This window comes from Athalia rosae, chromosome 2, assembly GCF_917208135.1.
Source record: "Athalia rosae chromosome 2, iyAthRosa1.1, whole genome shotgun sequence".
NCBI classification, from domain to species: domain Eukaryota; kingdom Metazoa; phylum Arthropoda; class Insecta; order Hymenoptera; family Athaliidae; genus Athalia; species Athalia rosae.
The window spans coordinates 15586548-15611939 of NC_064027.1; the positions used below are offsets into that span (position 1 = coordinate 15586548).

Consider the following 25392-nt stretch of genomic DNA (forward strand, 5'->3'; position numbering starts at 1 on the left):
TACCCGAGAAGAAAGAAAAAAATCTCATCCGTCAAATCGTGGTGGATTGGGCTGCTCAAGTTCAGATAGACGCGGTACGTGCACGCGCTCGTTTCAGGATTCTAATGCGTAGGAAGTACTTGTACACGTGCCGTTTGCTGCAGTCACCGGAGTAGTCATTGTCCCGCTCGGTACGCAGATTAAAATAGGCACATTTTTACCATACAGGATGATTCACATCGTACAATTAACAACTGCACGTGTAACCATATCATCCGCGTATTACTTATCCCGCATATAGGTACGTACGTACGTATATACGTACCACACGGCTCGGAAAAGAAGATTCGGACAGCTGCTCCGAAATGTCAGTTCTCTCCGCACGTGTATTAACATACAAGTGGATGCACGGAGACGGCGACACACGCACACGTGGGATGTAAATGACCACGGCGACTTGGGGACCATAAAATTCCAACCCATACAACGTGGATTCTCTCCCATTCCTGCACCGCCATAGCGCTTTGTCGTAAGCGCCGTACGCTGCACACGCGTCGCCCGACGGAGTCGGTCGGTCGGTCGGTCGGTCGGGTCGGTCGTCGTCGACCAATCCCATAAACGAATACAAAGGAAGCTGGGAATTACGCGTACACTTACGAGACATCGGCGCACGCTTACCAACGCAATGGTAAACGCATTCCGATTCTATTGGTCGAAATTGATAAACGAGGTGGTATTAGTTGGATCGTGGCGAAGTCGCGCGGGCTTAGAGTGTAGGTTCAAACGAATGTTAACGTACATATTTATATCAGCACGTGTACTTATCGCTCACAGGCGCACACTGTATCTACGATGCGTGTACGTATACGATACCACCGATTCCACATCGGCCGCGTTCATTATGATTATCATAGTAAAGTGGCAAGAAAAGCCAGCCTCGGTAACTACAGTCAGTCAGTTAAGCCGCGCCCACGGTTGCGACCAGACGCCGTTCGATGCGGCAACAAGAAAACACATTCGTACAGAAACGCGGGTCTTGACGATTAATTTGTACAAATTTTTTTCTTTTTCTTCAAGACAAAATAAATGAAGTATATCAGGAAAATGGGCCGTGCGACAATTGGTTTCTCATTCCATATAATTATTTAGCGGATAAATTTTTTCTTTCTACCTAGATATAAAAGATTGCCTGTATACAGTTGAAGTGATAACAGTCCGAACTTTCGACTCTGATCCCTAGAGAAAGTCAGCTGCAGCGAGTTTCATGTATAAACGTGTAAACGCGTCTTCGTTGCCAGGAATGAATACAACACGCTTATTTCTCCCGTATCTAATAAGAGGATACTTTACGGAATGTAATCCGTTTGTGAACGCTATAAAATTGTGATAGTGATTAATTCGCTTAATCGTTTAGATTGACATTACACGCATGTGTACGATATTATACACAACCGTATATCTTTGAATAAGTTTTTTTTTTTCTTTGTTTCCCTCACTGATTACTCGGTGGTTGTAATAAATGCTTACGAAGGTCTTCGAACCGCGCGATGTAAATATTGAAATCACGTGTGAAGTCGTATGTGTCCACTGCGTATGCCCGTATATCTATACGTACGTACCACTTGAGGATTATATGCTGCACGTGTGCGGAATACGCGGTGGTTAAAAATACCGGAAACAACGCTTGTCAGAAGTTGACAAAAGGCGGGTGGAATTTTGACCCTCGACTCAACCATCGAAACGAAGAATTCCGAGCCAGTCAACATGAACCCAACATCGCCTAAAATCAGTAGGACCATAGACCTAGGATTCACTGACATCACGTATACCGTCAGAACCGGTATTCTTTCCAGAGGTAATCGTCCTTTCTTCAACCCTCGTCCTTCTTCGCAGCCTCTAATGCGCTACATCGAGGAATCGATAGGCTCGCATGCCTCTTGTATACAAAGGGAAGCTAGACGAAACGAACTCACGTGCAGTTCTCCCACCCTCGTAAATGTACGTCCGCTCAGCGTGCAGTAAATTTTCATCCATTGTATAAAAAATTTATTCAATTTAATTTTTTTCCATATTCAAATTGACACGATCCTTTTTGTTTTTCGTGTCAAACGAAGGTTTTTCTTTTCACTTTGCTTTATAGTTTTCACGTACATGGGAATAATAGACGTTGTGTAATTTGTACAGCTGAAACACTTTATTCACCATGCACATGTATATGAGTAATTTTTTGTCCCCTTATAATTCATGTTTAATTAATTAATGTAAATAGATAACGACGCGCGCATGTGAACGTAAAATAGATAATAGGCGAATCGTAGCGATGTCAGGAACGGTGTACAACAATTTTTGATAGCGAATGAAAAAACATATGCACGTTGTTTGGACAGTCATTAATCAATTCAGTTTACAAATTGAAGTGTCATTGACCTTTACTCGAGCCTGGCTTTTCATATAGGGTTGAATGAATTTATACTATCTTTCGTTGTCAGTCTGCGCTGCTATCCCCTTAGCAGTTGGCGGCTGAGATCGTGTTGCCATGTAACGCCGCACATGCTTTAAATATATCTACCCGCGCTTCAAACGTGGGCACAGATCCCATCCTCACTTTAGTTTCGTATGAGATCTATGTATGGTGCATATCGTGCCTAGTCACCCACCCCGTGACCTTGAATCATCGGTCAACATTTCTTCTCTCTTTCTGTTCAATTTCTCATCTAGCATTCATAAAAATTTTTGTCGCATAACGAAATTGAAATTTTTCATTTTTTTGAAATTACTTATTTTTTATTTTTATCATGTATTCCTCTGTATTTAACGAATCACTTGATCCGCCGCAAAAATTACGCTGCTGTCCGAAGCGGTTTCAAAAAAATTTTATGTTCAAGATTCGCGAATGGGTTTTTCAGACGCGAACAGGATGGCGATACCGGTTTTTTTCTAATATCTTTTATTTTTTCTAGAGGCATTGAAATATGAAAGAGACGATTTTTAAGATGTTTTTCGCTTCCATTCTCGTGCACGCGTGGAATGACGTTTTGAAATACCCTTTAAATTTTATCGTACGGCTACAAGAGACGCCGTAAAAAAAAAGTCTTCTGCAAAACGTATGCGAACATTTATCGTTTCTCGGAGCGAGAAATTCATCTAGGTGTGAAAATAAAAAGATCGAAGAAATGTTAAGTCGAGAGGTTCACGGGCTCGGCATGATTTGGCATGAAATAAACGTCGTCGTATAGAATTATGATAAGTTCCTTGACCTGTACACCCAGCTAGATTATTTCCACCCGAAATTGGATGATAAAAATAAAAATTCAAACTTCAAATTCAAATGAAGAAGAGGAAATTTAAACCAAATTCGGTGATAAAGTACGTACGTTCTTCGACCTTGAATTCTTAGATAGAACGCCATCTGGTTACTCTTCCCAAAGTATCCCTCTCGTGAGATTTATCAGCTCGATGGTTTGGAAGTACACAGTACCTCGTATGCGTATGTAGGCCGAACTGAGAAAAAAAAAAATTTATCACGCGTCATCCATTGTGGTCATTGTTCCCAGCGAACACTGGTTTCAGTGATTTCAAAGTCTAATGGCCATATACATGCGGTTATTACAACTGAAATTGTAATCGCTGAAAGCTTAATGTGATGCGTCGGTGTCAGATTATCACGAAAATAACATTTGAGCAAACGTTTCAATCATACACGGGCACACCTACGTCGCATAATCTGTGCATATCCTTAGTATGAATTCTTATTGTTAGACAATGGGATTAAATATAACACCCTTGTCTCTCGACTTCTTATCTTGTGACCAACGTCTGAAACGTGCCTGCGGAATTCTTCGGATTTCTTGGGGTCAACAGCGCGAGTCGATCCGATAAAGACCTCACCCCCACGCAAAGAATGATCGCTCTTCTTTTTATTATAACTGACGAAATTCACTCTGAAAAATATTCTTCGTTTCGAAAGATCTTCATTTCGAAGGTCGAAATTGGATAATTTTCTTGCTCATTTCTTCAAAAAAACTAACAATGAGGGTGAAACCGCTTTCGAGCGAAGGCAATTTTTCAGTTGATGAAATGGCACCTCGCGATACCTTCTATTTTTGAATCGTACAACAGCGAGTTTTTCATCGATACAAATTCACCTGAATCGTATCCTCCTTCGAGGCTCCGTCTTCATTTCTCTGAGGCATATATATAGAGATAATACATATATATACATATGCACGTTTATGTATCTTCCTCGAATACCTGCATCCAGCTGCGAAGGAGGGTAAGCCCGCACCTAGTGTCCAAACGTAGTAAAAGACCGGTTTCAGGTAGGATGTGAGTGGAGGGCCCGTTTTTTCCATTTCACAATCAGTCTTTTTCCGATGATATCATTAGCAGCTACATCCATTGAATAACATAATTATATATTTACGTGCCTAGATCCGAACTCACGAGCGTTCTATTTTCAGGGTGAAAATATTACTCCTAATTATTTATTTGAAATGTGTCCATGCTAAATATTTTCGCCTCCCCAACGTAGGAAACAAATCCGATTCTAAACGGACGAAAAAACGAAATTTCCCTTTCTCTCGAGTCTCCGTATGCCACAGAAAAAAATCTATCTCATAACCGTTGGGGTCAAATGCTCACGACTTCGATAGCCCCGGTATTTTACATGTACACTTGGCCTAATCACAACTGGTGTAGTTAGACACTGCGCGACGGGATGCAGGTTGGCGCAAAATATCCCTAGAGGGAGTTTACGTACGATCGGTGGGGATCGAACCGCTCGCGATCGCCACCTCTGCTGTACACTGCTGTGAATTCCTCCTAGGGATATTTTGTGCCAACCCGAATCTCGTCGCGTAGTGTCTAACTGCACCACTTTTTATTGAGCCAAGTATACGTACGGGAGACACGATTCGCGATACGAATCCAGATCGTTATCATCCAGAGATAATTGGATTTGGTGTCCTCTCCGCAATTCGATTGATACAATGTTTCATGGAATCGAACAATGTAGTCTGATCGTCGATCATTTGCTGATAATTTGAGGCGCTCATGATTATTGATATCAATGAGATAGCATGCAAAGAAAGCACGAAAATCGAAGGAAAATGAAATTTTCGTCGAAGATTTCCTTTCTTCGAAAACATCCGAATATAGAGGGTAAAACGAGCTTGAATTTCACTTTCTTCATCTGATCGTTTCTCAAGTACACGATGTGATCGAGTCATAAATAATACCGTGGAAAAGTGGAAAAGTATCATAGTCGGCGAATATTCAGTTTTGTTGAAAAAAAAAGAGAATGAAAAAAAAATACCGAAGCCACTCGCTTATACTGCGGATACGTGATGAAGATCGTGTTAGGTAATATCAAAGTGTAACGATGTAGTACGAGTTTCTTGTTGCTCGGGTTGCGTCGTAGCGCTGCAAGAGTTGCTTAAAAAAAAGGAATTAATGGTTTCAACTCCGAGGCCGAAGATATAAAATCATATCACATATCTTACAATCAGTATAAGATTTCCATAATTACGTTAAAGCTGCAGAGCAAAGATTCGAGTTTATTGAGTAGAACACGCGAGATGCAATATACAAACATGGACACGTTTCGCGTCCATGAAGAATTGAGAACTAGCGTTATTCCAGTTTCCATACGATTCAACTGTGAGCTGAAACATTATTTCGCGATGAGCGCGAACGGGATCAAAGAAAGCTCGGGGATCAACGGTGCCTTATCAAGATCTGGTCTGTGCTAAGGTCCGATAGGGATGGATTATCGCCGGAATTTATATCGGCTTCAAAATATCCCCTCATCGAAAACTGCTCATTCACCATTACTGTATATAAAATATTCTCAATAATGACGAGTATGTATCCCGCATACATTCAGACGAATAAATGTCGTGCACCTTCTTTCCCTAAAATTTGCACAAAACTTCGAATACGGATCGAATCATCGCTTCGATGGAACTTTGAAATTCTCAATTATGTACACAACTAGATGAAGAACCGCGGTACAAATCGCACACGTATACATACGTGCGGAAAATCAGGTTTATTTTTAGTTGGGAAGAAAAATAAGACTAAAAACATTGATAATCAATTGGTGCGGAATAATAACGCTTGTATAATTAATCAATGAGTCGTAAATCTTTCAAACTAGTTTATGAATTAGAGTTGACTGCTTATAAAATGGTTTCTTCGAAGGAGTAATTACGCGTTTATTGGTTCGTGACCGAAATTTGATTCGTAAAGAATGCTTCTTTTTTTTTCAAACAAATATATTTTCAAGCGTACCGATCACACCGTGCTCCTTTGAAATGGAGCTGATCAACTGTAGGTATGTTAGGGTGACCCTGCAAGAAAAAAAAAACAATATTTTTTTACGACGCTTACGAAAATGCTATAATAGTTCAACGTGTTTTAAAAGCCCCTACCGAAGATCAGCGAACCCTGAAATTCTTTTCTTCGAGCTTATTCTTGGAGGGGGCTCTTGAAACATGTTAAAAAAAAAAACACCGTTTTCTCTCGGGCTACCCTAAGGTACGTGTAGCGGAGACTTAATGGTGGCTGAATTACCGATAGTGAAAACTTGATGTATTTCACGTTACACAATGCACGATAACAATGTTTTCTCAAAATTTACTCCTTACATAATTTTTTCTCAAACTAAAATTTGTTCGTGATAAGGGATAACCTTTCCACTCGAGATTCTCCGAGTTCGCTCGCACTTGAAAATTTCATGAACCGAAGTAAATCCGACCGAGTATGGGCTTTATCGTTCGGAATATTGAAAAATGTATTCTTTTGTTGATTAACTCCAATCGAACTAAAACCAAATAATGGTGAATAGTGCGTACGAGGTACAATCGCCTTTATGAAGGGAGGATTATCAACCAGATAGACAACTGATTGAAAATCAAACGTTTTATCACGCCATATATTTGACTTGGCGACAATGTTACTTCGAATACAACAAAGTCACAAAATCTCGTATCGTAATCTCCATCAGATTATTTTTTACTCCATCTGGAATAGAGCAGGCACTTGGGGACAAACATGGGGAAGGCAGGGATGATCGGATCACCAGATAAATCGAACCACTCAATGGGAAGTCACTACTTGACCCTATACGCTTTTACCAAATGGCTCAATTTACCTGTTGGCCCAATCATCCCTACTTTCTCTCATCCTTTGCCAGTGCGGGTCGCCAGTGACCCGTAGGAACGGAATTTATAAAAATTTGAAATTTGAAATAAGAAATTATTCTCGTTTACTCATCCTATCATCGGTGTCATACTTTTAAATCCACATAGGTATTTATCCACCTATCATTACGTGCGATGATTCTCTTGTATTTATTTAGAGATCGAACCTATCGTTATTTATAGATAAACTACGATCTTGTTTGCATAAGCTGCACCGCAATCGACTATTAGCCATTTTCGGAATGCTTCGTTCTCGTTGTCTCGTTGGTTTCATTCACGGCATTTATTAGCAGCGAGATCAGAAGCTAAGAAAAAAAAAATTTCTTGTTCTATCCGAATATGTGGCGAATGAGATATATCTTCACGATTTATCGAATACTTTTCTAAAGGTCATTACGTCGAGCATAATCATTCAATCGATAATCAAATCAATCTCACTTTGTTCCATAAAAAAACCGGACAGTAAAAATAATAACTGATCCGAAGATACCGATTGCAGAAGAACTGCAGGACAAAAAAGCAGCTGTGACTAATTCTGTTTTAAAACCATCGCAGGTGTTCCCAGCAGATGTATCAAATTCTTGAAAGATAGTCGCGGCGTAAGGTCGCGGTATTCAGTTGAATCAGATAATAATTTCCCTGGGTTTTCCCGATGAAGATGAATGTAACGATGAGAGTAAAAACTGAGAGAGAATACTCGAGTTATCGATAAAATATAATGAAAACGAATTTCAGGTTCACGTTTCTCTGTGTAAAAAATTTGTGGTCTTGTCTGTTAGGAAGGCGACAGCTATTGAAAACTGTCTCCGGGAATTTTAGAGCCGGGGAGTTGACCGCCATCTTGGGACCCTCGGGAGCCGGCAAGACCACCCTTATGAACATCTTGGCGGGTTTCACGTGAGTATTCGATGTCTTTGAAGAATCCTAACAAATCAGCATTTTTTTTTTCGCCGTCCCGAGGACGCGTTGCATGTACACCGAATATCGCGTAGGGTCTATATATGTATTTGAGATAATCGGATGGAAATAGTTCGTACGGTTAATCGATTCATTTGAAGAGGAATGCGGTGGAAACGAGTTTAGCAATGATTATAATTACTTATTTCAATTCTCGGAGTATTCCAGTTTCCACTGTCAATGTAAAGGGTGATGGAATATGTCGCGGCGTGTTCGATAATTCGCGCAACGCTCCCGCGGTCCAATCAACGCTCTCCGATGCAGCGGACCCAGATCGCGACGAGGTTTATACCTGGTGAACGATTATTTTCTTGCATCGGTGCACGTGCACCAGGCGCATATGTACCCGGTGAGGTTCTCAAGGGCGAGTTGCGGCTACGTAATGTTTGACAAAAAAAGCCAGAACTCGTTTCGTATAATTTCATGGTATGAGTTGAACGTGCACGTCGTGAATGTACCTTCTCTTTACCCAATACAAGCTTATTCCAGTCGTGGATATCGTGCAACGGGTTCCCCACGCCGACCGATGATTTCTCGCGAGCAAAAGCCGCACGCTTTACGGCGTAACATTCCTGTGCGTTATATTTCGAACCCCGTATACATCGACGTAAAAGCAGAAGTGAACGGTAAATGAAGAAAAGTTGAAATTTTCATCCGGAACCGCGTAAATAATTTCACTCTCCGTATATCGTGCGTCAACGAGATCCGTACTAATTCATTTTATATATTTACCTAATCTCTGTGGGTTACAGCTGAGAATAATGGAGCCTAATTTTACATCATACATGATGAGAAATTAATCGATATGGCCCGGGTTGTTGTTTCAGAGGTAATTGAGAGCCGAAAATTTCAAGAATATATATAAGCGAGATCCTAATTACGTTATTTATTTTGGACGCCGTTCTCTTGTCCAGACTTGGATATTTTTAGATCACACTTATCCGGTTTGATTACGTATTCTTTCAAATTAACTCACCGGACCACGAGGGCCGTTCCCGCTTGTTCGAGATGTAAAAAGACGTTTTCAAAATAACATGAAAAAAGAACGAATAGATCCCCCAATAAAATTTTACAAAAAATCATTCGATCCCGTGTGTATGTTACATGTGCGCGTATACATACGTCCGTATATTCTTATGCTCATTTTATTCTGATTGGATTTGTTTCGCCGTCCAGTGAATAAATTAGCAGGTGAAAAAAAAAAAGCGGGCTCCGCGTCTTTTTAGCATATTTTTGTCAAGGCGACCGGTTGCTGTTCTAGACACGGGAATTTGAATCTCATAGTTCGTATGCCGATTAATTCATTTCGAATGCCTTCTATTAAAATGACAGATACATGGAAATCGAGAGAATCATATCGAGAGATCATTCTTATTTTCGACCCTATTAGGCGGGCGATGCGGGACAGCCTCGCAGCGTTCGCGTACGCGGCATCTGTAATAAAGTTTGTATATCGCGAAAGGAAGATGATAACGAATATCCGGTGGCAGAAAGCTGGTTCTTTGAAATTAATCTACAGTACAATATGGAAATGAATTCGTTGCAGATGGATGCCGATGGATGATACAGACACAGAACGCGGGAGGCTGTCGGTCGCGTAGCGATCAGACGTCTATAACACACGGCTTTTTTATTCGTCTGACATCTATTTTTGGTCGTGGAATATTCAATCGATTATCCTGATTTAGAATGACATTAACGAAGCTGCGGATCGCGCTTAACGTACTTTACGGAATAGTTATCTGAACAGCGATCTTTTATTACAATATATTGCGACAATGGTAAATTATTTGCTGATATGTCATGCATTTTTTTCAATTTGCGAATTATCGTCATAACGCACCGGCGGCTAGCAGAGAGTCCTGCACAATCTTTTCTACGATATACCGAGCGAATATCATCCCAGATGACGATGAATCAAAAAACACAATACGATATCTACCACATAAGCGGTTGGATATAATACATATGTATGAGTGCGTTGGACCGCAGCAATATAAATACAGAGGGTTATCGTGCAATTATCGTAATTTAAAGCGTTAATAACAGTACGGAGGTTAAAGGCCGAGCAATCACAGTATTTCAAGAATTATCGATGGAAATAGCGTGCGAGTTATCTTCACCGCTAAACATCGAAATTCATTTTCCACAAACTCACGACGGCCATCGCCGAATCAGCCTCGCCGAATTACTCCTCTTCCCAAATTTTCTCTCTCCCTTTTTTTTTTTCTCTTCTTCTCTCTCGTTTCTCTCTCACCCTCCAACAGGATTATGGTTGGATGTGAGAAAGACTGGGCGCGCCGAATTTTCTGATCGTTTAAAAATACGTATGTACCCACGATTCAAAGGTGGTTACATAAGACCTCTTGGCGATCGGATTGTACGATTGTTTCTTCCTCTAGCACGAAAACGTACGAGGGACAGGTGACCGTGAACGGCCTTCCCAGGAACTTGGTCGATTTTCGTCGATGTTCGGCTTACATCATGCAGGACGACAACATGCAACCTTTGCTAACGTGCGGAGAGGCTATGCGTATCGCTGCGGAGCTTAAGCTCAGTCTCAACTCACAGGAAAAATTCAAGAGGGTAAGTTCACGGAAGTTGGGTACAGTAGGATTTGTGGTATTTACCGTGTGTCCCAGCGTTCACACTACGGTATGTCGGTAAGTCAATGGTAAAATCAAGGTGGCGCTACAGGGAAGGTGGCACCTGACGGCAGGCAACCGGATATACTGCGGTTCAAATCTGGGACACGCGGTATACTTGACGAAGCCAAAAGAAAAAGAACTTTGTAGGATTTGAATTTGTTTGACTTTTGTGACAATTATTTGAAACTATCCTTTTTTTGGAGAATGCAAGTCACGTTGTCGTAGGTGTAGAAAATTAAATGGGGCTTATTATAAGCCTTACGCTAATCGAACGACGAATTAATTTTTGATCAAAGCTTTTGGGCCATCAGCTGATATCCGAGCGGCTCTAAGTCAGACACGTAAAATGATATAAAAAAGAAAAAAATGAAAAAAAAAAACAACTGTTCCAACATTGTATATTACAATCGAAGGTAATTTATCCGCTTTTGCAAAGGTGGAACAGATCCTCGTTGCCCTTGGTCTCAGCGAATCGAGGGATACTTTAACCGCAGAACTTAGTGGGGGTCAAAGAAAAAGGCTTGCGATCGGTTTAGAGCTGATCAATAATCCTCCGGTGATGTTTTTCGACGAACCAACCAGGTAAGGCATTATATCCTCTGATTTCAACAGGGAAATGCCAACGTGATTATCGTTTGTCATTCACGCTGTACAAATAATGATAATTTCGGATGCAGATGTGAATTTTTTCCATCAATTTAATTATGATAATGTCCGTTCAGATCGTAACCGGCGACTCGTTAGCGAGATCGATTTCGACGATTTCATTCGATGGTTTGTTTTTTTTTGTTTCTTCACCCAGCGGACTGGACAGCGTCGGTTCTAAACAGTGTCTTGGAATTTTGAAAGCGCTGGCGAGAGAAGGTCGGACGGTAATATGCAGCATTCACCAGCCGAGTGCACTTTTGTTCGACATGATCGATCATCTGTACGTAGTAGCCGACGGGTACTGTATTTACACGGGAGGAACCGGCAACTTGGTTCCTTACCTGGCAGCCTCCGGTCTATGCTGCCCCGAATACCATAATCCAGCTGATTTCGGTGAGTAAGAGAGGTACGAGCGGTGCTGGAATTACCCATTTGCGAAATCCGTTTGACCTTCTTCACCAACCGCCGTGCAGTTTGATTTTTGTTCTTACCGTTAGTCAGTAAGTGCAAGTTGCACGGTTCAATTATGCGTTTCTCGCATGACTTGATATACCCTCAACTGCAAATAGATAACTGCATATCGCAATATAGAAAGGCAAGGCGTTTGATGACCTTAGTCTTTGTTAGTGTTCCACTTTGTACCTACATGCATACCCGTAATATCTGCAACGTGTATGCCGACGATCGCCCTCGAGAAATCCTGACGCATAATTAACCATTGTCTCCGGATAAATGGCCTCACTGTTCGCGCGGCAAAAGTAGCGTAACTCCTGATTTTTCGTCAATTCTTTCACGTAGTCCAGAAACGATCGAAGACAGGCGTCGATCGGTGGATTGTAAAAATGAATTCCGTCTACGAGATCGTGTCTTGATCGAAAAATAATCACTTTCATCGATCGATTTATCTGCAGACAGATGTGAGGTCAATTTATCGAAGGTAGCCGCAGGTGCGCAGCTTATCATTGCTCACATATTGTGACCGCGACACATGTGATCTTAATGAAATCTACTTTGTTCTTTTTATTGAGAATAATTACCGGCGCCCGGAGCAAGGTTACTTATTCTACTTTTAAATATATTCCTTCGCAAGATGCACATAAGCAACATAACGGTATACACTAACTGCGGTCGATCGTCGTAGCGACTATGTGTTTGTAAGGAAAAAGTATTATTTGTGGTCCAGAGATTTGTAGAGGAAATTTTATTATTGCAATTCAGAGCTGTTGCAAGAGGCGAAAAAAAAAGTCCTCGGCCTTGATATTCAATATAATAATAGTACCCCGATGTTATGACGATGATAATTGATGGATGTATTCTTAAGTTGTTCGTTTGTTCATTTATTTATTGGCGTCTAGTCGTGGAAGTCACGGTCGGAGATTACGGAGATTTCAATGATTCGCTTACCAGGGAAATTGAGAATGGAAAGAACGAAAGTTGGCGATCACTAGCGACGGGAGGAACGTCAAAAGTCGTAGAAATGATCGCTTCGGATATTACAACGTCGCCTTGGGTGCTACAAAATTCATCGGCTCGTGCTACCGTTGGCTCCGACGGGAAAGAAACGAAATGTAAACCAAGCGAATATGGCACAGGTGCTTGGAAACAGCTCTGCGTACTTCTCAAGAGGAACGTCGTAAGGCTTTCCAGGGACAAGGTGATAAAATATCACTTATTTATCAATAGCAACCAGCGTAATCGACGTAATAATCAAAGATTTCATTCAACGCACGTGAATACGAACACCTGACTTTTATTTTCACGATCTTAGACGTCTGACAAATAGGTGGACAAGTACACGTATATAACAATAATTCTCTTATCTTAGAATATTTACGCTCAGATGAATCACATCTTACAATTAATTCCTTTACTATTCGTTTGTCAGTTGTAACGAATTTTCTAAAAAAGGAACAGGAAAAGAAGGAACATGTGTTTCTTACAGAACGCCAGGCGAAAAATACCTCAGATATAGAATGAATCAACAAACACATTTTTATCATATCGCAGCGAACTTCCTGTGCTATGCTTATCGTTGAATATAGCCGTGGGGTTTTTTGAATACTTTCTGCGGCTCTGTTCACTTTTTTTTTTCAACTCGTGGCTCTGAAAATTCGAAAATACAATGCCTGAAGTCCTTCGAATCTCTGGGAATAATTTTTATCCTAATTTTTCAGGTTCTCATGTTCACGAGAATGATAATGCATCTTGTCATCGCAATGCTAGTAGGGACGCTCTACTATCAAATCGGTCAGGACGCAGCTTACGCGCTCGACAACTACAGTTTGCTATTCTTCAATTTGATGTTCGTCATGTTCAGCGCATTTAGTGCCGCGGTCATCACGTGTGAGTTTTTTCCGAAATCTCGTTTAATTTACAGACGAATGATAAGTTGATCGTGAGTTCGACAATTTTACGAATAACGTTTTCAAATGAAATTCTAGTTCCCTCGGAGGTTGAGATCGTAATAAGAGAGCACTTCAATCGATGGTACAAGCTCCGTACCTTTTACCTGGCGAATAGGCTGGCTGATTTTCCTGTCCAGATAGCCGCCGTCTTCACGTTCACCCTGGTAGTATTTTTCATGAGTGGTCAACTGCCCGAAATCCGAAGATTACTCATGTACATACTGACGTGCACCGTCGTTAGTCTCGTCGCTCAGACAGCCGGTCTCATTGTCGGCATAGCTATGGACATACAAGTGAGCTATTTTTCATATTTTTTCCCCTGGAAATATATTCTTTCCTTAATCCTTGTCGGATCAAAGCTCGCTGCAGCTTGACCTCGACCGATCGCCCCTCGATATTTTACCTATAATGAAGTTGTTCAACTTTCACGCGGGAACATTTTCAAACGTGTCACTAGCACTCTACAAGTGGAAAATTGAACGTTGGTCGGTGGGGTATAAAAGTGCAGTATAAAAGTGAAAGTAAAATTACTCGCAACTGTGCATTTGTTTGAGATCTTCATCGTGTTTGTTTTTTTCAATTTTCTTTTTGACTTTTCGAGCGTTTTCCTTTTCTTGCTTCGCACTCACGGAAATCGCGACCATTATACAACTCCTGGTATGCCAGTAAATTATTTTTTACATTACCTCGATAACCATCAATTTATATTACATTTACAGCATGGCGTCATTTTTGGCCCCTTCATTATCCTGCCGTTTATGATATTCAGCGGATTCTTCGTTCATCTAACCGATGCTCATCCTTGGTTGCATTGGTTGTTTCACCTTTCTTTTCTCAAATACGGATTCGAAGGTCTCATGGTCGCCGTTTACGGGTCAGTATATTACGTGTACACCCGCTCAGGTTGATTGTGAATCGTTTCGCGGCCAAGCTCGCTTGGACAACTATTCTCAGCCGGCTTGTCAGCTACACAAGAAAGTTTTCCAAACGCGCGCTTGGCCGCGAAGCAATTCACAATCAACCTAACCGTACGTACACTTGGCTTAATCACAAGTGGTGTACATACATACGGCTACTGATCGTAAGTTTCTGAATTATCGATAAATCTTTCTTATTCGTTTCCGTAGGGATCGATCGAAAATGGACTGTTCGCAGGATTATTGCCACTACAGGTATCCCAAGCAATTGTTGAAGACGGTTGATATGACCAATGCCGAATACTGGTTCAGTATTTCACTTCTGATCGGACTCTATCTCACTCTGGAGATTACAGCCTACGTCGCTCTCAGAATAAGATTGAAACATCGCTAGCGATTATTCTATGACAGACAGTTCAAATCATCTAGAGGATGAAAATTTATCGTTCTAATATGAAACTCCGCGATACGATCAGTAATAAATTTAGCACTGATTAAATTATTCAACAAATAAGTTGCGAACGTTTGGCTCGCATTAAGACCATCTGGAGTCGTTATCAAGTTTTTTTTTTTTTATTTTCATAACGCCAACTACCGATCTCTGTATGATATTCTCGAATCAAAAGGGTCGTACAGAGATGTCTAGAAATAGATCCGCCACTTATCGCGAAGAAGCCAACTTTTGATCGGATCCTAAAAGTAACATTCAGTGAATTTTGAGCGAGCTGTAGAGATTAAATTAATTTAAGTAATGAAAAATATTCTTCTGTTACCTAAACCAGTTGTACCGACTTTTGTATTCGGTGAAAATCTTGCCGGATTATAATAACGTTAACAAAGAAAAATTTATATACGTAGCGTTTGTTTGAGGCAAATTTAATTATTATCCGTAGATAAACATTCGGTGGACTGAAAGGATGTACAGGTAAAATATGTAGATACACAACTGCGCGTCGTAGTTTCACCAGATTATTGTATCATTCATTTTTTTCCCAACTCCAGAATCAGTGCTCTGAGAATGTATGTAGAACATATTTCTATCGATATACGTACGCATGTTACTCATTATTATTTTGTCTTTTCTTTTTTACTCGGAATACATATTCATATATAGATATAACTATACATTATCGCTACCATTGTACACCTGTAAAACACCGAAAAATCGTCAGGTCAGCAACATCTAGTCATTTCTTTCACCGGAAAAACTAAATAAGCAAGGCTTACGGTTTTGGCTGAATAAATTTTGACGTTGAACGGGACAATATTTCATGACGAGTTTTCAATAATGAAAGATTAGATAGAAAGTTTTTTTGCTCAAATTAGAGATAAATATGGGTTATACAATATCTGTCTACATATTGATCTAGCGTTGAAAGCTCTACTATACACTAATAATAGGATTACTCCATGCCCGCGTTTATCGTCGACATTATTATATATGATAAATATTGAGAGGGAGATGATGCATTATTTCGTTAGTATAATTTGTTCTTCTATCACTTATTATGGATTGTAAATATAGGTTTGAATATAATTAAGGATTTGCGTGTACGTAACTGGCCTGTCAACGATCAAAAAATTGCAGCTGGTAGTTCGCTGAGTTCGAACAAATTTAATAAGGCGCTAAATGACGCCATCTGATTTTGTACAAATCAATTTCATAGAAATATCCATGAGATTATTCAAGGGACCACATAGGCAATGCTAGATTTATACATAAGTACTTCTGTTAAAAATATAATTACATTGTTACCACATATGAAATATACTTTTTCATTTCCTTTAACCGTCTGTCTGATCATAATAGTACGCAAGAGAGTCTCAGATTAATAAAATCAGCACATTCTTTATTTTGTGCCCAGAAAATATTCCAAGTTTTTCGAGTTTTATAGCGTTAGTGTTTGATTGAAATTTTCATCATGTCAGTAGAAAAAATGAGCAAAGTATTATCGCCGTATTGCGGAGAAAAAGTGTTACTCATTGTAGTAAGAAATGCTGAATGACAGAATATACAGAGTTTGTAAATAAAGTACAACGCAATGTAATGAAAGAAAAAAAAAAGTGTGAATCTATATCAAATATGTTGAGGGCATGAAGCCATTTCCAATTTTTATATCATTGCATTATATCGCATCCAATGTAACTGTACGAATATAAGATAGGTGCGGGTCCGCCCTATTGACCTAATTTAAATAAGAATTTATAATAGTATGTTAAAATCGTCGTCAAGTATGAGGGAAGTGAAGAATCATCTAGTTCGCAACGAGGAACAGAACTGCGCATTATATTTTAGAAAACTATGTAAAGTGCTTGAAAATACAACAGTGTCTTTTCTTGGGTTGGTATCATTCTATGAAAATGTAAAAATATGTAACATTGTTTGCTCAATCCCAACAGTTTAACTCAACATACTGATTTCGAAGTTTTGTAAGAGATTTGATTTATGAAAGACACAGCACTGCCAAATACACCGTAATAATTAATAAATGATATATTTTACTATGAAGTTCTGTTACCATTTTTCTTCCAGTATAATTTTGATATTCTTCAGATCGAAACAAAAAACTGCGAACTACTTTCGACTTCACAAAATCTGAAAGATCGTAAATTGGTAATCTAAACATTCCTATGTTTTTGCGTATACATATACGTGTAGCCGTTGAATACAAGTTAATTTTTCTATAGAAAAATCTACGGGCCGCAGACAAAATCGAATAGAAACCGATCGATGAAGTTCGAAATAGAAGCTTAGGAACTTTCAACGCGCGCGGTTGGATTCGGAAATTGAATATTTTCAAAATTGTCAATCATGCAGTTGCGATTTGCTGCATTTTCGGGGTATCGTCTTTGATGAAAAAAGTCCAGACTCTCAACGAATCACGGGGGACCGGTTCAGTGCAAAAACGTATTTACGAGCATTCCAAGTTTTGAGTAATTATTCATATTCAATTCCTGCAGGCCATGAATAGACGCGAACGATCATCATTTAAAAATCCTTCATTGTCTTTGTTTCGACAAATTGATCGAAAAATTATTCCACGTGGAAATAATCGTGTTCACGAATGAATAAAATTAAAGTGCATTTCGAAGTCACATTATACGTGGCACTGATACGTGAGTGCCAGGACCGAAGTGCAATCCTTCAAAATGAGGGATCGTACACAGATATGTATAATCGGACCACCAGTTAAATTGATATACTTTTATACTTTTATTTATTATACTTTTCAGCGGAACGGTCCGATTGATTCGGTGATCTGATTATCTCTAATTTTCAATTACTTCATGAGATTATCAATTCTAAATTGCATCTTCGTATTCGCTCAGAAATTTTATGGAAATTAATTATACCGGTGACTCGTCGATAAAGTTTGTTGTTTTTGAAGCCGCCGATTGGCGTTATTTTAGTCTTATTATGTCATGAATTATGCGAGGAATTTTCGGGCGGAACGTTTTATAAAGTTGTTTCCTTCAAAGCCTGCAATTATCGAATGAACCGATAATATAATCTCTGAAGTTCACAGCTAACCTCTGAACATTGTTGACCGACGAATATATAGTAGTGTGGTGAACGCTTGTTAGACGAAAAAATGATTTTCTCTTACATAAGAATTTTTAATATTTTTCCCGTTCGTATGGCTTTTTTTCTTTTCTGCATTCCAACCGGTCATCGATGGCCGCAGCATTGAATGCAAAGTCTAAGAAATCTGAATGCCCTCGCTGCCGCGTTAAGCTTGCGCGAATAAACGTACTATTAGCGTTAGTACGTACCAGATAAAAACAATTACTGCTGTAAAATAAGCATGCAGAATATTAACCGATTCAATTAATTAGAGGGTCCACATTTTGTTGAAGCGATTTTGCGAAATCGAGGAAAAGAAGTACGTTATCTTTAATTTTTTGATAAAACGTCTTATCGCTGTGACCTGAACCTACAAGAATTTGGAACAAATAGTTGATCCATATTTTTCAAATATACGTAGATTTGTCGGATAGTTATCGGAAGTAACATGCTTCATGCCATTGCTCTCGTTCTAATATCCATAGAAGGCGAGGCAAAATGAGGTACCCCAAGAATTTTGTAAAATTTGTTTAAAAATGATCGAAAAGGACTTCAAACATCATTCTGGATTTTAAAGCTTCGTTTTTTTGTCACTCGTTTCAAAGAAATATCGAAGGTAATAACTTCAGATGTTGATACAACTTTCATTATCAAAATTCAATTGAATAATTAATAATGTGTTTTTCTCATGACAATTTAAAATCTTTCTTATCTACCTACTTCAAATACAAATAAGAGAAAGAAGTTTCGAAAAGCTCGGGCTTTCCTCAAGTTATACCCCGACTTGCCCCGCCTGCTCCCATAATAAAAAGAACAGGTGGTAATCTAAAAACCAAGTTGTCGTTAAAATCGAAACCGGGCAACCCTGAATTTTTTAGGAAGAATATCGTTAACCGGTATCTTATCAAATTATGCGGTTACTATAAGCGAACAACGCGTTAGCAAAGAGGTCGCTGTTTTTCTTTGTACTCTAATCTCCGGCAATATTCACGGGCATTAACAAATAGACCTATACTAATATGCAATTGCTGTTTGTTTGTCTGCTGCTGTCGGACACAACGAGGAGTTCGCGATGCCGAGAGACAGAATCGAGCGACGACGAGCTTTATCTTGCCCCACCATCATTCAGCCGGGTCGTTGGAAAGTGGCCTCTCCTATCTTCGGCTAGCTTATACACGCGTCATGAGATTGAATCAACGTCTGACCGTGTTATTGTCGGCAGTGTGCACGCTGCATTATTGTCAGAAGGAAGGTGAACGTGCGGAAATCATTCGAAAAACTTTATTTGCTCTTAGTTAATGATAATTGAAAGCGGTTCGGAATGTCGTGAGTACATTCTTCTGGTCATATGCCGTTAGAAACGGTCGCAGCGAATCGGAAATCATTGTGATAAAGTGCAAGTGATTGGCGCGAATCACAGTCCTTGATATAAGTGAAAATCTGACGCGGTGATACGAATGAGATCTGAGTGCGTAAAAGTTAATGAAATATTTGGTGATACGTGAATCGTCGATAACTGACAGTAAATATGACGACAAATGGACGAGATTTTATGCAATTGCGATCGGAAGGAAGACCGATACCTGTCATATTACCCCAGCCCGACGTCGATAGCAAATTATTAGATATCGAGACTTCCATACCTGCGACTCCGAAACTCTCCATCGAATTCAACAATTTGAGCTACTCGGTTTGCTGCAGAAAAGGCGAGTTTACATCCTAATTGAATACTGGTTCACATCTAAGATCTTATATCCTGACGCTATCACATTTTCAACTTAAGGCTATTTGCATATTACACGCCGGCCACATCGAAATAAATGAAGATATTTAAAAGCGAGAATGTAAGATGGTGACTGAAAGGGTAACATGAAATCAAACATCGCGAAATTCATTATTGGCGCGAGATAAATTGTGTTCGTCTTACGGATGGCTCTGATATAGAAAGTAAAGCAGGAACAAGGTAAATTGCCTCTGAGAGAAAGTTAACTCGTATCACGTGAAAAGTCTGGAGGCGACAAGTTTCATTGTAGGCTTTCAATTTTATACGGCTTCTTCCTCATCAGTATTTGCAGGACTTATACCCCTACCTCTTTTATCCGATCTTGACTATGTGGATGGTATTGAGATCTACAAGTTTGGAACATTTTTTTTGTCAACTTTTTTAATTTTCGAAGCAACGCGTTGCTTCGCGTATTAATGCCTCGGTAGAAGTCCGTACGCTACCACAGATTCTATAGATAAAAGCTTTGCGGTGGTAAAATAAATTTCAAAAACATATTGTCCCGCAATATAAAATTTACGCGGTACAATTTATCACACGAGTGACGTATTTAGCGTAGGCATATTCGTTTTTGAAGGTCACAAATGAATTTCTCCATAGCTGTTCGTTGTTTACTTTGAATGGGCTTGGGAGAATAACATTGAGAACCGTCCACGTCCACCATTTGTAAAGAATGCTTTACATTAAAACCAGTAGATATTACATACTTGGGTGTACAACGGTGTCAGTCCGGCAAAGTGCATCTAGCAGTCATGGTGAAATGCAAACATGTTTACCTTGGTAGTGTTTTACATGCGTATACGTACGAGGTCTTGTATGGAATTCGAATTAGGTACTCTTTGCGTCGCTTCAAACGTTCATAACAGGAATCTTTCGGACTACGGGTCTGAGTTGGTCTGTTCGGCTGTTATTTGCTATACATAATTCGTACGATAATCACGAGGGGAATAAAGCCTATTAACCACTCTTAAAAATCTTCCATTTTCCTAATCAACAGGTAGCAAACAAAAGAAAGATATCCTTCGTTCGGTGTCTGGGTATTTTCGTCCGGGTCGTTTGACCGCTATAATCGGACCGTCCGGTGCTGGAAAGACATCGCTTTTGAGCATAATTTCAGGGCTCAGATCGTCGAACTTGAAGGGTTCGATCACCGTGAACGGCGCCGAAAGAAATAGCGAACTCTTCCGAAGGCAGGCCTGCTACATTCCACAGCAATTCGCACTGTTGCCTCTTCTCACCGTCCGCGAAACCCTGCGAATTGCCGCTGACCTGAAACTCGGATCGCTTATCCACACCGCCGAATTTAAGAGCCGCACTGTAAGCATATCGCCGATTTTACTCTAAACCACGGATATACAATAGCTATTCTATCCATGTGGTGTTCATGTTTCGGAAATCTGATATTCACCTTATACACGTATCATGTGCGCAATCTAGACGGCATTCTACGTCCAAGAAAAAAACATGGACAAGCCGTGAGTGCTATTGATATTTAGGGGGAAAAATAATAAATCGCAATCGATGGATTTATTATTCCCGTTCACAACGAATAAAATTCTGGATGAAAAGCAGGCGGAGAAATGTTTGGTTCTGGGAGCAAAGTTGTAGTGAGATTTTGGGAGGAATACACATTTTGGATTGAAAAATTTTCAAAGGATGTGTGGCCGATAATTTTTCTAGAAGATGTTTTTGGGTATGGAATTTCGGAGTTTTCCAAGACAAAGGATTTTGTCTAGTTAGCATTAGAGCAGGTCCAGTTTTAGGAAGATGAGCTTTCACGGATTCTTGAAGTAATTTAGATATTTCAAGTACGAAAAAAGTGCAATTTGAGAAGTGAGTTCGATGCATTATGGTGAAGTTTGTTTCAATTTCATCATCCGCATTATCCAGGTAAACGACATCGTCGCCAACCTCGGACTCTTATCATGCCTTGATACGTACGCGGGAGACCTGAGCGGTGGTGAAAGGAAAAGACTTTCGATCGGAGTCGAGCTCATAACTAATCCACCGGTAATGCTTCTGGACGAACCAACGAGTGGGTTGGACAGTGCAGGATCTGCACAGGTGAGCTTTGTCGAACATCAATCGGATTTCACCGCAGTTTGATTGCGCGCATCGTCGTCGCGTCAAATTTTATTGGGCGCGAATGGTTTCAGGTGATGACCTTACTGAGCTCGCTGGCTCAAGCGGGTAGAACGGTGGTCTGTGCTGTCCATCAGCCTGGCAGTCAATTGATATCTTTGTTCGACGATATCGTTGTTTTGTCTCGTGGTCGAATAGTCTATTGTGGTCCACGAGATGAAATTCTAGAGACGTTTGCCAGCGTTGGTTACACTTGCCCCCAACTTTACAACATTGCAGATTTTGGTAAGGAAGAATCGGCCGTTCGTGTTCCGAAGAGTGATGTTCATTTCTCACCTTAACAAACTTACTTTGCAGTGCTCGAGGTCGTTACAACGCCGCAAGTTGACCTGGATCGAATCTTAGAAGTTAGAAACGCGAAATTCGAAGCGAATAAACTTCCGCCTTATTTGTCCGCCGTTGCTCAAAATAGTGAGTTTCGTTGAGGTTTCTTCAAATTTATTGAAGATTACATTGTTTCTGTGACGATTGCAGAGCGGCAGATAGTCAATGGCTCGGGGCCCCCGTTGAACATTTATTCCGGAACCAACGGCGCCCACAATGAATGCGTTCCAGGGAAAGCACTCCACGCAAGGTCCGGATGGAAACAGTTTTTGATTCTCATCCACAGATCGATAATATGCGCGCGAAGAGACAACGTGAGATTATTATTCATTATCGTTCATATTGGAGATGACGTGTCCGGTAAGGATACACTTGTTTAACATTTACTCCCGGTTTGCAGACGTTGACGAAACTCAGGATAGCGGCTCATTTGGCCGTAGGTTTGCTATTAGGATTCGTATTTTACGATTCTGCAAATGACGCAGTTCGAATTCAAAGCAATGTAGCTTGCGTTTTCACCTCCCTCTTGTTTCTGTTCTTCGGTAGTGCAATGCCAGCTGTGCAGATGTGTAAGTAGAAACCGCCAAATATCCCCTGACAAAAAATCCAACCCGTGTGATCCTTTTACGCGGTGACTGTAAGTAGAATTATTTTACAGTCCCGATCGAAGCTGCGGTTATTCTTCGCGAACATTTGAACAATTGGTACTCGCTGTGGTCCTACTACGTGGCGAAAGTTCTCGCGGATCTTCCAATACAGGTAGAGATACATGTCCGGCTGATCAATAATTGATGATCTACAACAAATTTGGGAGTATCACTTCTACCACTTTGAGAAATATTATCTGTTAAGATCATCTGTCCAACCTGCTTTCTGGTGTTCGTTTACTGGCTAACCGGACAACCCCTTGAATTTGACCGGATTTGGCGAGTTTGGCTAATCTGCGTTTTACTAACCATTCTCGCACAATCCTTCGGCATCGCGGCGGGGACAGCATGCGGTTCACAGGTATTGTATACAAAATCTGCTCTACGTTTTGTTTACAAACCTTTAAAATATGCACCTACTAGTATTGCACGCTCGCGCTGTGTGAAATGTTTTTTATCGGTTGTTGAAAATTGTTCAACAACCAGACTACATGCATGGTTTTCGTCACATTCGTGGTATGGAGCCCAATGACTGCAATTACAGCAACAACTGAAACGAAGCGACGTGGAAATCTGTAAAGTGGACGACTTGGATGTCGAAATCTACGTCGAAGACCACAAAATCCTTTGAAACCCATGAAATGGACAATCCGAATGACAGAAACCATGACGCGGATGACCTGGATTTCACAAACCATGATGTGGACGTTCTGACCTCGAAACCTGTGAAGCGGTCGACCTGGACGTAAAAAACTGGCAAACGGACGACCATGATGTCAGATGATGATGCGAAAGATCTGAACGTTGAAAACTACGAATCGGACGATTTGGGATGATATACATAGAGAGCGGCGTACATGAAACACATTTTACTATGGTTATTGTCGTATTCATTTCACTGTCAAGATTTTTGTATACATAGAGAGAGAGAGAGAGAAGAGAGATGTATGAAAAAATATCACCTTTATTCCACAGAAAAAATTTTACACGAAAGTTTTCAATGAGTACATAAAACGGGGCATCTTTTGCCCTTGTTATTATTATCGGTTCGATCGTTAAACGCGATATGCTTATCTGACATCAACTTTGGAGCCCAGAACAAAGGCCTTCTTATTACATTTTAACTGAATAACATATGATAAGAAATTATAACATCACATTGGGCAGTTTGGTTCGTACATGCGACATTCAATGTTCTAGCTTCGCCCATCACGACACAGTCAGTCGTCGAGCTTTCAATTGGTATTAATACGCTCATGATTAGAAGAATTGAGTCGGTCAAGACTCAACCTATGCTATAGCTTGAGCATACGCTACAGATATATTTACGGACAGTTCGCGCAGTCGCGAGTCCATGGCCAATTCCGAACTGAAATCTTTGAACTAACTTTCTTTTTGACGACCTCATGAAACTTTGTATCCTTTGCAGATTGGAGTTTTCTTGGTACCCGCGTTGAATCTCCCCTTGTTTTTATTCGCCGGATTCTTCATCAACCTTGGAGAGGTCTCCGTCTATCTTCAGCCACTCTGCTACATCAGTTATTTTAGGTTTGTATTGATACGACGAAATAGTAAAACCTTTGACGTATAGTTTCATTTTACATGTGAAAAATAAAATCATGGAGTTGGATTTCAGGTATGCCTTCGAGGGTGTTCTTCAAGCATTGTATGGAAATTCGCGACAGAAACTTTCCTGTTCCGCAGCCTTCTGCGTCCTGAGATTACCATCGAGAATTCTTGCCAGCTTTGATATGCCATCGGCACCATTCTATGTCTTAATTCTCGTTATGCTAGTTTGGATTCTAGGGCTACATATTTGCGTGTACGCGTTATTTCGATGGAAAATTTATCTCGCAACAAAGTAAAATTTACGAAATAGATTACATTAAGATTAACTCAAATGGATGTGCATTAGGTTTAAAGGATTAATAAATTTCTTAACAATGCGATGTGTTGATAATTTGATTGAATTTGAATTGAAATTTGAACAATGCTATGCAGGTGGGGAATAATTGCATCCAGATGGACTCAGACCTTCGACGGTCGATAAAACGGTGTTTTACACTATGGTAATTGTGGATTAGAATAAGACATTAAGGGATGATCAGAGAGAACTCTGCGATTCGTTCTGGAATTCGAAAAGAGATCGCGCTAGCGTACAAAGCCCTGCTCAAG

The 25392-nt window shown here is 40.2% G+C and overlaps 2 protein-coding genes across 4 annotated transcripts; both read left to right on the forward strand.

The window, feature by feature from the left end:
• Positions 1–923: 923 nt before the first annotated feature.
• On the forward strand, positions 924–17265 carry LOC105692126 (ATP-binding cassette sub-family G member 4-like). Of its 2 annotated transcripts, none has more exons than XM_012411134.3 (10): positions 924–1834; positions 7961–8078; positions 10541–10724; positions 11223–11368; positions 11589–11827; positions 12790–13088; positions 13609–13777; positions 13876–14132; positions 14559–14713; positions 14967–17265. In XM_012411134.3, exons 1-10 carry the CDS (start codon positions 1744–1746, stop codon positions 15148–15150), a joined length of 1842 nt encoding a protein of 613 aa, XP_012266557.2. In that variant the 5' UTR covers positions 924–1743; the 3' UTR covers positions 15151–17265. The 2 variants fall into 2 exon arrangements, with proteins under 2 accessions (XP_012266557.2, XP_048505173.1); XM_048649216.1 differs by lacking the exon at positions 924–1834 and adding an exon at positions 1959–1977.
• A 2100-nt stretch (positions 17266–19365) lies between these two features.
• Positions 19366–25163, forward strand: LOC105692004 (ATP-binding cassette sub-family G member 4-like). Of its 2 annotated transcripts, XR_007277052.1 has the most exons (12): positions 19366–20027; positions 21102–21421; positions 21995–22168; positions 22261–22471; positions 22544–22657; positions 22721–22884; positions 22971–23139; positions 23229–23329; positions 23423–23578; positions 23762–24094; positions 24647–24765; positions 24854–24869. XR_007277052.1 is itself a non-coding variant. In XM_012410866.3 (11 exons), the coding sequence occupies exons 1-11, from the start codon at positions 19850–19852 to the stop codon at positions 25080–25082; spliced, it is 1935 nt and encodes a 644-aa protein (XP_012266289.2). In that variant the 5' UTR covers positions 19373–19849; the 3' UTR covers positions 25083–25163. The 2 variants fall into 2 exon arrangements, 1 of the variants encoding a protein (XP_012266289.2); XM_012410866.3 differs by lacking the exon at positions 23762–24094 and having other exon boundaries at positions 19373–20027; positions 24854–25163.
• Positions 25164–25392: the final 229 nt, after the last annotated feature.